This window comes from Gigantopelta aegis, chromosome 5, assembly GCF_016097555.1.
Source record: "Gigantopelta aegis isolate Gae_Host chromosome 5, Gae_host_genome, whole genome shotgun sequence".
Taxonomy (NCBI): domain Eukaryota; kingdom Metazoa; phylum Mollusca; class Gastropoda; order Neomphalida; family Peltospiridae; genus Gigantopelta; species Gigantopelta aegis.
In genome coordinates this window covers 26,729,255-26,745,349 of record NC_054703.1, presented here as the reverse complement: position 1 = coordinate 26,745,349, position 16,095 = coordinate 26,729,255, and the positions used below count along the sequence as shown (strand labels likewise).

The 16,095-nt window shown below is 40.1% G+C and overlaps 1 protein-coding gene across 1 annotated transcript in view; it reads right to left on the bottom strand.

Annotated features, from left to right (window-relative positions):
* Positions 1-605: 605 nt before the first annotated feature.
* Positions 606-16,095, bottom strand: part of LOC121373037 (cysteine-rich motor neuron 1 protein-like) — a 62,450-nt gene continuing 46,960 nt past the window's right edge. Inside the window, exons 26-31 of the mRNA XM_041499480.1 lie at positions 11,250-11,339; positions 10,583-10,672; positions 7,340-7,438; positions 6,059-6,145; positions 5,109-5,198; positions 606-2,095 (exon numbers count right to left, since the gene is read on the bottom strand). Coding sequence (XP_041355414.1) covers positions 1,887-2,095; positions 5,109-5,198; positions 6,059-6,145; positions 7,340-7,438; positions 10,583-10,672; positions 11,250-11,339 — 665 coding nt within the window. The 3' untranslated portion in view covers positions 606-1,886. The remainder of the gene's footprint in view (positions 2,096-5,108; positions 5,199-6,058; positions 6,146-7,339; positions 7,439-10,582; positions 10,673-11,249; positions 11,340-16,095) is intronic.

The window sequence follows — 16,095 nt, the reverse complement described above, 5'->3', positions numbered from 1 at the left end:
GTCACTGGCCATTTGGGTTACCGTGAAGCGCATAAACCAGTCATGGGGACGTGTTTCCGCTCGGTCTGTCTGAATAGGCCTCAGACCACAATTAATTTCGATATATGTTTCTATATAGCCTTAGTGGCTATAACATTTTTATTAATATCAGCAGGTCCGTGGATGTTTGTATGTACCTTTGCCTGCCTGGGAGACACATTGGACAACCGAATGGGAAGATAACTGTAATCTGAGGCCAATACAGCCCTGGCTACGTCAACTGTCACATATGCTTCAACAACAAAATAAACAACTGACATACAGTTTAATATATTTATTAAAACATCTTAAGTACCGTGGTCTATGCTTATAAAACACGAGAATCTGAACATTAAGTAATAAGTATGCCACATCGGAGCGATCTAGGTTATCGATGCTCTCAGTTTGAAACCGGATGTTACCGAGACTATACAGCTACAGTGGTTAGCCTCGGTGGTGTCGTGGTTAGGTCATCGGACATAAGGCTGGTAGGTACAGGGTTCGTAGCCCATCACCGGCTCCCACCCAGAACGAGTTTTAACGACTCAATGGGTAGGCGTAAGACCACTAAACCCTTTACTCTCTCACTAACCACTAACAACTAACCTACTGTCCTGGACAGACAGCCCAGATAGCTGAAGTGTGTGTCCAGGATAGCGTGCTTGAACCTTAATTGGATATAAGCACGAAGCTAATTTAAAAGAAAGAAAAGCTCGACTATCCTCTAACCGTATTCTGTTCTTATTACCCAAATGAATAACATATTATATCAGTTCATATCAAAGTGTTATGACTCACTTCGACGTCATACAATGACGTCATCGATTTCTGCACTGCAACCTTACCAGAACGTCATCCAAACCAGATCAGTGATATAAATTAAAATCGATTATGGCTCGATACCATTGCATATCATAGTTATGTCCTTCGTGAAATAATTTTCATTTTCACTCGCTAAAGCTCACTCGGGGCACAAACATGATACGAAATGGAAGCTCATTTAACGTCCAAGAAATATATGATAAACTGGACATAGTGGGCTTAGTGTTAACAAGTGACAATTTAGAAGTTTCCGACGACCAACGGATCGCCAAGCACTGTGTCTAAAATATCCATAGATCTTTAGTTTGATTACTCAGGAGTTCACTCGTAATATTAAACGTGTATCTTTCTGACTAGTACAGTCTCCGCAAGAAGAAACCCGATAACCGCAACCAAAACACAAAGTCGATAGGTTCTGGATAGTGGTTTCGGCTTTCTTCCTATGACGTTTGTGTTAGTCGCTAGTATGTGAGTTTTAATGTTATGAGTAAACCCGCAAGTGATAACGAAAAGATCCCGTGCGTCAGATTTAAGAACATAGATACATTTTAGACATAGTATTTGCAGACCGTTTTATAGTCACAAATTGTCAATATGTTATCTAGAGTGCATTCTAGCCGTATTATTACATTTAAAAAAAAAAACCCAACAGTTTACCGATAGAGAAAACTCGAGCTATGCCGTGATCTAAGTTCATGTCCAATATTTTTAACATGCTCATACACCACTAGAGTTTCGAGCATGTCTGTGCCGGGTCCCGTTTTTGTATTGCCAGTGACCCTACCCGGGACAGAAAAATATTTCGTATTATTACATTTGAAAAAATTATTACATATGATCTGCATTAACATGATATAACATCGGCTTTTGTCAGATCTACTGACGACATACTAACGTCACAGTGATAGGTAGGTAAGATAGGGTTCAATTAGACAGCAGTCTATTTCCAATGATGCTCCGAAATGCTTCTCCATAAAAAAATATATATACATCCTTTTCCCCTTCTATCTGGAGATTCGTTTGCTATTTAGGTAACATCTTCAGGATCAGTCGAATGGCGTTCCGTCAGTTAGAGCGTCCAAGAGGTCGTCGGATCCAAGGAGGAAAGCGTGTCTCAGAAGCATGCTATGTCTTCTAGGGTAAAAGGAAACCCTGAGAGACTTCCTGCATCTACAGGTCTGGCACCCCCACTTGTCAGTCTCCCGTCCGTCCTTACAGTGCACGCGAGGGCAGTACCGAATAGGACACGTTCTCGCTGAATGATAAAAAAACAACAAAGTTTTAAAACAGAAAATTGTTAGATGGTTGTAGAGGACATGATGGCGGCGATGGTAGTGATAGTGATGATTGTGATGATGATGGTGATGGTGATGTTGATGTTGGTGATGATAAAGCAGATATTCGACGTCATTAACTAGTTATTCTCTTTGTATGTAGCCTATATAGAAGCGTTGCGAACAAACTCTTCTGAGTATTGCTTTAACTTTGTATTTTAATCACGTTCATAGATAATTCCAAAAACAAAAGTTCTGGGGGGTTTTCAGTTTAAAAATATGTAATGAATTGCAGTAGAATAACATTTTATTACAAAAATTTAAAAATGAAAATAGAGACGTAATAGCGAATTTTTAAATTACATGACGTCATTTTGTGTGTGTACCAAATCGAGATATTGCCATCTTTAGTACCGACGTGTCCATTGGTTTGTAAGCGTCAAATCGTCCCATGGTATTGTTCATTAAACCAATGCAGAACATTTCTCACTGAGAAAATATGAAAAATTGTTTCTCCGTTATGACCACTGGGGTAATAATATAATTTATTACACATATGGTTAATATATATATACTGGTATATATACTCTTCAAAAAAAGAAACGCAAAAGGGTACAAATGGGTTATAACTCCGATTTTATGTTTCCTACCGGTTCATGCTTTGTGAATATAAGGTCATTGCATGTCCCAAACACATTCCCACGGTTACATTCGATAAAACGCAGCTACTGTACAATAAAGTTCCAAAATGTGAATATTCGCAAAAACGCAGCCACGTGCAAACCATGTCACCACTGCACGTGCGTTGTCTGCACGTGCAACATGAACACCGACAGTATAAAAGTGCAGGGTGTTCGCTTGCCTGGCCTCTGTATCTGGCCGACAGTTGACAATCCAGGACATGCCACGTCTCAGTGAACCGCAGAGAAACAATGCCATCGGCCGACTAGACGCAGGCGAATCCAGAACGGCCGTTGCCAGGGCATTCCATGTGTCCCCAAGCACCATCTCCAGACTGTGGGACCGTTACCAGCAACATGGATCAACACGTGACCTCCCTAGATCCGGTCGACCACGGGTCACTACCCCCGGGCAGGACCGCTACATCCGGGTACGCCACCTTCGGGAACGATTGACTACTGCCACCTCCACAGCCGCAGCAATACCAGGTTTGCGCAGGATATCCGACCAGACCGTACGGAACCGCCTACGTGAGGTAGGAATTCGTGCCAGACGTCCAGTTCGAGGTGTCATCTTAACACCACAACACCGTCGACTCCGACTGCAGTGGTGCCAGATTCATCGACAATGGCCTCAACTGCGATGGAGACAGGTGTGGTTCAGTGACGAGTCCCGATTTCTGCTCCGACGTCATGATGGAAGATGTCGCGTGTATAGGCGTCGTGGTGAACGTTATGCGGCAAACTGCGTGCAGGAAGTGGACAGATTCGGCGGGGGTAGTGTCATGGTGTGGGCAGCCATCTCACACACTGGCAGAACTGACCTGGTCCACGTGCAGGGCAACCTGAATGCACAAGGCTACATTGACCAGATCCTCCGGCCACACATCGTTCCAGTTATGGCCAACGCCAACGCATGTGTTCCAACATGACAACGCCAGGCCTCACACAGCACGGCTTTCCTACAGAACAACAACATTAATGTCCTTCCTTGGCCATCGATATCACCGGATTTGAACCCAATTGAGCATCTATGGGACGAGTTGGACCGACGCCTCCGACAGCGACAACCACAGCCCCAGACCCTGCCCGAGCTGGCAGCAGCCTTGCAGGCCGAGTGGGCCACCATCCCCCGGGACGTCATCCGTACTCTGGTTGCTTCAATGGGCAGGCGGTGCCAGGCAGTTGTCAACACACGTGGAGGCCACACCCGGTATTGACTCCAGATGACCTTGACCTTGGTGGTGTGTCCTATCATTTACTCACAATGGACTAGAGTGAATTGTGAACAATCCTGCAACATTTGGTAATTATCGGACTCACCATTCAATAATTAAATCAATTCTCCAAATGTTACGACAATGTGGTTTTGCGTTTCTTCTTTTGAAGAGTATATGAAGAGTCCAGGCGCAAAACGCGATATAAACCATTTTCTTTCTTTTTGTTAGTTAAAGCCATTATTGTATGTCAGTAAGGGCTAATCGCAAGCCCGCTGATTTGCCGCAAAAAGCGATTGATCCTTATGAAATTGTATTGTGTAAATCCCGGGGGGGGGGGGGGGGGGGGGGGGGGGGGGGTATTTGGAGTTGTTTTTATCAAAACAGGATATACGCCAATTAAAAAAATCACTTTTACTGAAAATGTCGTAACACTTCGACGTCACACAATGACGTCATCTATTGGCGCACTATAACCTTACAGGAACGCCAACCAAACGAGTTGAGTGATATAAATTAAGATCAATTGTTGGTAATAAATAGGATATTAAACTCGCTACCATTTCATACCATGTTTATGTCCCTCGTGAAATAGTTTTTATTCTCACTCGTTAAAGCTCGTTAAAAATGAAAAATATTTCACTCGGGACATAAACATGATACGAAATGGAAGCTCGTTTAAAGGGACATTCTTGAGTTTGCTGCATTTTTAAAGATGTTATCGAGTAACAGAAACGTTTTAACGATTGTAGTTGCATATCAAATATATTTTTCTGCGTAAAATATTAGTGGCTGTATATTAAACGTGTATCTGATCGTTCTAATACTTGTACTAGGTTAAATTTCATTTTATTTCCTGAAAATTATTTTGTCGTCCGTACGAAATTATTTGAAGACAAAATCCAGTTTGGGCTTCTTACACATATTAAGACGACCAGAAACACATATATCCTAAACAAGAAAATATGTTTAATGTGTAAGTTTAATCGTAGAAATATTTTATTAGTCGGAAACATCTTACAATGCAGCAAACTCAGGAGTGTCCCTTTAATATCCTATAAATTATAAATGAGAACATAGGTCGATATTAAACTTACGTTGAACACACATGCAAGTAGGACAACCTTTGGAATTGTTCACGTGCCCGGACATACAGCGGTAGCGACAGACAACGGGACTACAGGCGGCTGTTGAAAAAAAAAAAAAACTAAAGTTAAAAATATAGGGTTTTTTGTTCAACGATTCCACCATAAGACGTGTATTACATAATCATCAGCTATTGAAGGTCAAATATTTGTTAAAGGTGCAGACTCTAGTTTCAACCCGTGAAAATGGACACAGATTTGTAGATTAACACAATTGAATAAAGTATCAACAGAGTAAAACAAGAGTCTGTGACTTTGACACAGTGAAATATAATAGGATTTGACTCCATAACCATTACTTCTCAGACGCACGTGCGTTTGTTTTGTTTTGTTTTTTGTTTGTGTTTTTTGTGGGGGGTTTTTTTTTTTTTTTTTAAATATGAAAAATGCATTTCGTGATACTAAAAACTTCAGTTGTACGGAAATGGATAATATAAACAATGAAATCTATGTAATGTATCATTTCAATTATGAAAACCGGCTCTAATACTGACAAGTATGCTTCAATGTTTAAAAACTAGGGTCTGTCCCTTTAATATTTGCACGTAGTCTTCAGACAGGACCCTTTACAGGGGATGTTTCGTATGCACAAACAGCACGGTACTTACCACTGCGTTTGCTATACCAGTCGTGGGATTGGTTGAGATGAGAAAAAACTAAACAAAACTGTGTGACGTAGAAACGGGGAAATACCGTTAACAAAAGACCAAATTGTGGTAATAGAAAAATCAGGATGACTAAAAAGAATTCGGATGTTTGGAAATGGATAATCTAAACAATGAAATCTAAGTACTGTTTGAATTCAATTATCAACTTCGACTCTTAATAGTGAAAAATGCGCCGTAGTGTTTAAAAACTAGGGCCTGTCGCTTTAACAGTAGATATCCAAAAACGTGTGTTACCTGCGTTGCAAGCACAGGCATAGCATCCATTAGCATCTAGCTGATATCCACCGGGACAGTTCTTTCGACAAACAATAACTGCACAACCTGTAAACAAACAAAGTAACAATATAATGTGTAATATGTATACGGGTTAAACTGACTGACTGACTGACTAACTGGCCGACTGACTAACTGGCCGACTGACTGACTGACCGACCGACCGACCGACCTACCGACCGACCGACCGACCGACCGACCGACCGACTGACTGACTGACCGACCGACTGACCAACTGACCAACTGACTGACCGACTGACTGACTGACCGGCTGACTGACTGACTGACTGTGACTGACTGACTGTGACTGACTGACTGACTGACTGACTGACTGACCGACCGACCGACTGAATAAACGAATTAATAAATGAATGTCCACATAATAACTAAACAACATATCACCAAATAAGGAAATGGAAGGACATGTTTTATTTAACGACGCACTCAACACATTTTATTTACGGTTATATGGCGTCAGACATATGGTTAAGGACCACACAGATTGTGAGAGGAAAGCCGACGTCGCCACTTCATGGGCTACTCTTTTCGATTACCAGCACCATATCTTTTATATGCACCATCCCACCCACAGACAGGATAGTACATACCACGGCCTTTGTTACACCAGATGTGGAGCACTGGCTGGAACGAGAAATAGCCCAATGGGTCCACCGCGGTCACCAAATAAATAACAGTATAATATGTAATATGTATACGGGTTAAACTATCTGATTGACTGAATGACTGACTGAATGAATGGATGAATGAATGAATGAATGAAAACAAATACTGATGAATTAACTAATTAATTAATTAACGAACGAACGAACGAACGAATGAATGAACGAATAAAGGAAATAACGAATGAACGAACGAATAAATTAACGAACGAACAAACTAACGGACGAAGGAATTAAATAAAGAATGGATGAATGAATAAATGAATGAATGAAAGGATGAATGAATGAATGAATGAATGACTTGATGACAAAAAGAAAGAAATGTTTTATTTAACGACGCACTCAACACATTTTATTTACGGTTATATGGCGTCAGACATATGGTTAAGGACCACACAGATTTTGAGAGGAAACCCGCTGTCGCCACTACATGGGCTATTTGATGACAAAATTACCTACGAACTCCAGGCTGTCTGTCCGTCTGTCTGTCTGTCTGTCTGTCTGTCTTTCAGTCCTTTTGTCTTTCTATCTATGTATATAATAATGGTGTAGCACTACTCACGTTTCTTTACGTACTTGCAGCCGCACGTTTCACACCCGTCATCATCCCTCTTGTACCCATTAGGACATGATTTGCGACAAACTTTCCGACTGCATTTTGCTGAAATATTATATAGGTTTTTGTTTAACGACTCCGTTAGAGCGCATTGATTTATTAATCATCGGCTATTGGGTGTCAAACATTTGGTAATGTTTTTATTTATTTATTATTATTACTATTACTATTATTATTATTATTATTATTATTAGTAGTAGTAGTATTATTATTATGTTTTTTTATAGGGGAAACCCAATAGTAGCTATTGGATGTCAAACATTTGGTAGTTTGACAATCTTAGAGAGGAAACCCGCTATATTTTTCCATTAGTAGCAAGGGATCTTTTATATGCATCATCTCTCAGACACGATGGCACATACCACGGCCTTTGTTATACCAGTCGTGGTGCACTGGCTAGGACGAGAAATAGCCAAAAGTGGACCACAGACGGGGATCGATCCCATATCGACCACGCATCAAGCGAGCACTGTACCACTGGGCTGATTCCATCCCCTTACTGAAAGAAATCAAAGAGTCTTATTGACCGTCATATAATATATACTAAAAGGCAACAGTTATTGTGACATGGATTGTTTGGAGTAATAAATCTGTGAATGGATTTATGGATGTAAACTAGAGAAAATGTGCATGAAAGCGCTCAAAGAAATGCAACCAAACAGTTGTTGCAGCCATTGCACGATCTGTGCAAGAAACATGGAATATTCGGGAGAAATGCTGTCCAGTGTTTATCATAAAAGGTCAGACATTCAATCGCAAATCATTGCCACTCTGTGCAGCCTTCAGAAGTCCAGAAGTCAGAAAAACACCATTATTAAACGGTTTGATATTAAATTTCTTCATGCCATGCCTCAGTGAAAATGACAGATGGCGAGTCATAGGGATGCTTGAATCTGCGATCTCGCAGCGTGACGTCGCACGTCAATTCGACGTCCACAGAAACACCATATGGCACTTATGGCAACGATATCAACAAAACAACCAGGTCCGGGACCGTCTCCGCAGCGGCCGACCACCCGTGACAACCCCTCGCCAAGACACATGGATCCGAGCCATGCATCTGCGAAATAAGTTCCAGTCAGCAACCCTTATAGCCCGTACCATCCCTTTCGCCAGCGTTTAGTGGCCTCAATGAGACGACGATGCCAGGCCTGTATCAATGATCAAGGTGGACACACTCCCTACTGACTGTGTGAACATCGCTCTGGAACCCCTCTAGTGATGTGACTCATTTGTATGTGGCATGTGCGCCCTTTTCATGGACTATTGCTCGTTTCCATACCTTCGGACATTTCTCTTTCCATGTTATAACGTTTCATACACGGCATTAAAAACTTATCATCAATTAATCTTGTCTTTTGTGTGTCACAATAACCTTTGCCTTTGAGTATATATCAGACAGTCGTATTTAACCACATAATTTTTTTGGCATCAGACTTAAATTGTATAATGATTGATATATAAAATAAATGACATAATCAGTCAAATGACACATGCATGCAGCAACTGAAGGTTCAAGCATGTCTGTCTCAGGAATAGCAGAGGCGGATCTACGTCCGCCTCCGCCCCCCCCCCCCCCCCAAAAAAAAAAAATAATAATAATTTTGAGACAGTTATATATATTATTATATATTAATTTTAATTTTTTCACGATCCCCCCTCCAAACCTCCCCCAAAGTTCCCTTGGCATTTCGCCTCATGCCATTGGGCCCCCCTAAATGGATTTTGTAGATAAGCCATTGAACAGTTTCTGAATTTCCTAACGGATGTGTCCAAAATATGGGTGGGGTGTATGTGGGGATGGGGGAGCACTGTATTTAAAGTTTTTTTAAAACACTATTATTTCTATATAAAATCTTAAAGTATACTCACCTTGATGTTTGTATTGCATTATACTTTTCCCCACAGCTCTTTACACTGTGGTTTTAAATAATTATATAAATAATACAATATTTCCATATACTTACCTTTTCTAAAACCAAATAGCCGATGTGTATTTTTGTGACGGGGTCTCGTTAAACATTCATTCATTCATTCATCATGTCCCTGTGTGAGTGCTCCGCAAGGCTTAATGGGTAGGTGCAAACCACTTGCACCGACCAGTGATCCATAAGTGGTTCAACAAAGGCCATGGTTTGTGCTACCCTGCCTGTGGGATGCGCAAATAAAAGATCCTTTGCTGCTAATCGGAAAGAGTAGCCCATGTAGTGGCGACAGCGGGTTTCCTCTCAAAATCTGTGTGGTCCTTAACCATATGTCTGACGCCATATAACCGTAACTAAAATGTGTTGAGTGCGTCGTTAAATAAAACATTTCTTTCTGTCTTTTTTTCATTCATCATATATGAACGATGTAGTACGTTAACGCGAAGCCGTTCATAAATAAGGTTGTACAGCGGTTCTGTGCTTCGTACTTGCACGAACGTCAAGCAGTATCATGTTCATTTTTTATAATTCCAGGTGTATAATTATTTCAATGATATAAACTATTATGAAATAACAAATAAAACAATTTCTTTTGGAAATTAATACACGGAATAAGGGGAGTCCTCATTTTATGGTTCGTCTTTTTCCGTCGGTAGCCGAATGAGAGAAGAAGAAGAAGGAAATGTTTTATTTAACGACGCACTCAACACATTTAATTTACGGTTTTATGGCGTCAGACATATGGTTAAGGACCACACAGATATTGAGAGAGAAAACTCGCTGTCGCCACTACATGGGCTACTCTTTCCGATTAGCAGCAAGGGATCTTTTATTTGCGCTTCCCACTGGCAGAATAGCACAAACCATGAACCAGTTATGCGTCACTGGTCGGAGCACTCACTCAGGGTTTGGAGTCGGTATCTGGATTAAAAATCCCATGCCTCGACTGGGATCCGAACTCAGTACCTACCAGCCTGTAGACCGATGTCGTAACCACGACGCAACCGAGGCCGGTACTTATTCAAAATAAAGAAAATAGCTAAATTATTTATTTTGTTTTATAAGCATTTGAAATTCATGCAGGTATGAATGTCGTTATTTGAAAGAAGGACTATTTCATTTAACGACGCACTCAACACATTGCAATTACGGTTTTATGGCGTCAATGTTTTAAATCACATTATATTATTTGAGCCAATCTAAGCGTTGTCAACAAAGGAGTATTAATTTTGCAGATTGGAATTAGAAGTGTAATAAAACGCACGTTGTTTGCACTTGCAAATCTGACAGCCATTTTCGTCCCTCACGTAGCCTTTTGGACAGTGAACTTTGCAGGCAGTCTTTGGACATCGTGCTGGAAAGAAAACATATTAGAGTAAAGAAATGTATGTTTTAAGCGACAGACCCTAGACCTCGAGGACGAAACTGTATGGGGGTTTTTTGTGTGTTTTTTTTGGGAGGGGTCCTACTCTATATGTACATAAACGTAACAATATGACTTGTGCCCACCCAAGACTAAAGGCTGTGAATCTCCAACTAGAGATTGTGCCCCACCCCCATTATTCCAGATATCCTTCCGATGGTTTAACTGTTAAACTATTGAGGTCGGTATTGTTAATTTATTAATTTATTTATTTATTTCAACTTATTTTCGTGCTTATATCCAATTAAGGTTCAAGCACGCTGTCCTGGGCACACACCCCAGCTATCTCGACTGTCTGTCCAGGACAGTGGTTTAGTTGTTAGTTGTTAGTTGTTAGTGATCAGTGAGATAGAAAGGGGTGTAGTGGTCTTACACCTACCCATTGAATCGTTAAAACTCGCTTTGGTCGGGAGCCGGTACAGGGCTGCGAACCCAATACCTACCAGCCTAATGTTCGACACCACCGAGGCCGGTAAACGTCTCTTAATTAAATGGGTATGTAACTTACGTAATTTGCACTTGCATATCTGACAGTTATTCGCGTCTCTTGAATAGCCATTGGGGCAATACTTCAAACACAAAACAGTGCGACATGGGTCTGTAAACAAAAACACGAAGAGAGCATTTGAATTGCATGTACTCTAAATTAGAGACACAACATCGCGCCACTATAGTAATGTAAATACAAACATACTAACACAGCGTAATTTACGAATGTAAATGAAGTAACAGAAATCTTAAGCTGGTGATGTAGTTTCTTGTACTGTACTTTCCAATCATGAAACGTGATTAATAAATTAACAACATGGTGACACAGATAATATACAAGTCAGAGCTCTTGGGTGAATGACACACAGGCCTCCCGATACAGTTGACATTGCTTAAGTTACAAAACTGTCTCTCGAATCTTCCAGTAGAGTTTGTGCTTTGTGAGAGAACTTCAAGGCGTGTGAACAGTATCTGTTCTCCCCAAGTGTGTCTTTCATGGGTAAATTATCTTTATTTATAAGACGCATACTAAACACGTATCTATGTAATATACAGTTGTAAAGGTGTACTCGTTCAGACGCCTGCAATACCCGTGGCAACAATTTAGTTGCATTGCATTATATTGCTTGTTACATATTTAATTAGTGCTTGACACTAATTGGTTTGATTGGCATGTCTCTAAGGGGATACCATGGCAGACGTCAGATTACCAATTAACTAATTCTAATTAATGCACATGTAAAAATAAAGATATAATCCATATTGTTATAAAGTTGAAGTTTAGCACTGTGACAATACCTACAGTGTTTTGTTGTATTATTTAAGCTTCTGTGGTATCGCTATTAACAGTTATAGCTAGCTGACTTAGACAACATAAAATTCTGTGGTGTTTTTTTGTGTTTTTTTAATCAGTGTCCTCCGTATTGTTTTGTTAAAGGGACTGCCCTGAGTGTCCTGTCATTGTAAGATGTTGAGGTTTTTTAAACTAAGAATGCCTTAATAGCAACTAAAATTAGACGTTGAATGCATTTTCTTATTGTTGTCTTCAACGACACCACTAGAGCACATTGATTAAGTAATCATCGGATATTGGATGTCAAACGTTTGGTAATTCTGACCCGGTAGTCAACAGAGGAAATGCGCTACATGTTCAGGCGCAAAACGCGATATAAACCATTTTCTATCTAGTTTTTAGTTAAAGCCATTATTGTATGTCAGTAAGGGCTAATCGCAGGCCCGCTGTTTTGCTGCATAACGTGATTGATCCTTATGAAATTGTACTGGGTAAATCCCGTTTTTGTTTATCAAAACGCGATATACGCCAATTAAAAAAAAACATTTTTTTACTGAAAATTAAAAATGGATATATCGCGTTTTGCGCCTGAACTCTTCACATGTTCTTAACGCAGAAGAGGATCTTTTAAATACACCTTTCCACAGACAGGACAGCACATACCACGGCCTTTGACTTATTGTTTAGAGTATCAATGTCTGTATATCCAATGTGTTTCTGGCTGTTCTAATATTTGTAGTATCTAAAACATTATATTTCCTAATATAAAACCATTTGGCTATCTCCCGTCCCTGCCAGTGCACCACGACTGGTATATCAAATGTCGTACTATTCGTGGTATGTGCTATCATGTCTGTGGGATTGTGCATATAAAAAATCCCTTGCTACTAATGGAACAATGTAGCGGGTTTCCTTTCTAAGATTATATGTCAAAATTACCAAAAGTCTGACATCGAGTAGCCGATGATTAATAAATCAACGTGTTCTAGTGGTGTCATTAAGCAAAACAAACTTGTTGCTGACACTATTCACACTGTTTAATCGCTTGTATCAATACAACCTTTCATCGACCGATAAAATGGCAATATCTTCGCAAAATGCAACATCAAGGTAAGTATACTTTAAGATTTTATATAGAAATAATAGTGTTTTTAAAAAACTTTAAATACAGTGCTCCCCCATTCCCACATACACCCCCACGCCACACCCACCCCCACCCATAGAGTTGTAAAAGGTCTCAAGTTTCGCGACTGCGAAACCACAAAGTCACGCCTTGAAAATAAATTGACAACTGTTGCTAAAGGTAGTTGTCTACCAAATAGCATTTCGTCCAGGTCAAAGTTCGAGCTGCACACAACTTTTGATACAGCACTTCGTGGTTCCTCAAATGTCATTAGTGACATTTGTGACATGACTTGTTGTAATAAAGTGGTTTTTATGTGACCAAAAACTTGTTGTGATTTGATTTGAACCAGTGGCAGCGTACCACGTACTGTGATGCTTGAAAGATAGGTGGGATGTCACAAAAATATGCTTGTCAATTTTTGTGCGGGACAGCGGTTGTGAAGGACGCTTCGTGTTATCTCAGAAACTAGCAGCTTGATTCCCCCCCCCCCCCCCCACTATTTTCTGTGATTTATTTAAAGGGTGAGGTGTTCTAGTATATATATAGGTTGTGTGTATGTTGATTGATAGCTGGATGTAGCAGTTATTGCCCCATGTGTTACTATGGTCGTCTATGGGATTTCATTTGGTGTTATATAAGTGCGTTCGTTTTTTTCCCCTACCCTGTCGTTGTAAACGCCAACTCAGACATCTCCCTTGTGTAGTCTGGTTTTCCCTTACAAAAACATTTCGCATACATCTATGTCTTTTACGTGAAATTCCGACGACACAATTGGTTCAACTACAAGTTCAACGCTATCTGGGCAATTGTGACGAATATTTGAAAACAGTCTCGACTTCATTTGCGACACCTAAGCTCTGGGGAAGTCCATACAACTGACTTCTATTGGACTGGTAGAGGACTAATAAATAAATAAATACATATATATATATATATATATATATATATATATATATATATATATATATATATATATATACACTGTAGAATCTCGTTGGCTCGACCTCGGAAGGGTCGATCACACCGCAACGCTCGAACCAAAAACGAAGTCCCGAGTTGTTAGTCCGGTAAACCCTTATATTAACTGATGGTCGAATACGTCCAGAGTCGAATATAAGCCTTCGCTCGAACTAAATTATCGGTCCCGTCTGTGTTATTAGCTATGTTTCCCTCGAACTGGTGATACATCACAGAAAAGGACCAACAATTGCCGCGCATTCGCAGTTGGTTATTACAACCTTTGGATAAAACTAATTTAGGCGGAACGAGCTATAGATGGATCGGAGAATCGCGACAATAGCCTAGCAATCCTTTATTGCCATACCTGTCATGTTGTTTGTTTAGCCAGCAGCTATCGGTAAAGGTCTTTCAAGTGCAGCTAGTGTCACGGTGCCTTTTCGATGAACCGTGATACCAATTAAACAATGCGCCTCGGCGGGAAGCGTTTGTCTGAACACGTCTACCAGACCAGTTTTCAATGAAATCAGGGGCGAGGTACTCAGCTATCATAATATGGTAACAGGTCGTTTCGCCCTTATTACTAGTTCACCCGAGTCGTTTTGAACAGGATTTATTCGTACCTCTGACACAGTCGTTTCGCCCCTTGTTTCAATTCGCACTAATTTTTATTTTTTTAATAAAGTACATGTATTCATTGAATAATACGTATCTAATGCTTTCGAGACGTTTCGGCCCCGCTACACATTCGGCCCCAGACGTTTCGGTCTCATAACCCTAGTCGTTTCGGCCCCGGTTATTGTTGTTTTATAAATCAAATTATTCAGTCACTTGTGTTTTGTTATTAAATTTGATTGTAATTATCGTAATTTCTTTCTTTCGTTCTCTTTCTTTCTTTCTTTCTCTCTTTTTGTGATTTTTCTTTTTAATTGAACATAATATCCGAGTGTTAAAGAATAAATAAGAGCCAACCAACCAAAACTGTATTTAGCTTTAATAATCCAAATATTTAAATAAACTGATTTTTTTGTTTGTGTAAATACAATTTAATAAATTGCAATAAATTGGTTTGCGTTTGTTCTACTTAAGTATATTTCCATATAGACCCTTCCCATAATAGGGGCGCTTTACATGTGGCTAGAATTGGAACCACTGATGTTTGACAACAGCAGGGATTACATGTGTACAGAAATTAAGTACGATCACAAAGAATGTTTTCAATGCGGAGCATTCATTCAGGGTTTGGAGTCGGTATCTGGATTAAAAATCCTATGCCTCGACTGGGATCCGAACCCAGTAACCACCAGCCTGGAGACCGATGGCTTAACTACTGCGCCCCGAGGCCGGTAGGTAAATTGAAAGTAGCATCATTAAGACATGTTCTAGTCCAGTTCAGTTCAACTTTATTTTCGTGCTTATATCCCATTAAAGTTCAACCAAGCTGTCCTTGGCACACATCTCAGTGTTCCATCATTTAAAAGAAACAGCAAACACGCATATGGATGCACAATTCCTGAACCTAGTCTGAGTTGTTTGTGATGGCATCGTGGGTTAGGTAAGTTCTGTCTTGTATCACTCTCTACCGCTTGAATCGTTAGTGAACAATGTTAAAACGTAATATACTAACATGAACGTCTAAACATACTAAACGTAAGTTTCGCTTCCTTATTTTATCACCACATCATTTATCAGTGATATTCTACATGAACGCGATGACGTACATGTTTATGTGTGTGTGTGTGTGTGTGTGTGTGTGTGTGTGTGTGTGTGTGTGTGCGAGTCACGGCGTATACTATGTATGTATGCGCGCGCGTGTGTGTGTGTGCGCGCGCACGCGCGCACGCGCAATGAATGTTATTCGACAAATTAATGTTACAAATTTGTATTTTATTTATATTACTACAGGTGTATGTGACCATCTAAAGTGTTACTATACCAATTACAGCATATATCTGTATACACGAACACTAGATCGCCGTATAAGGGGCC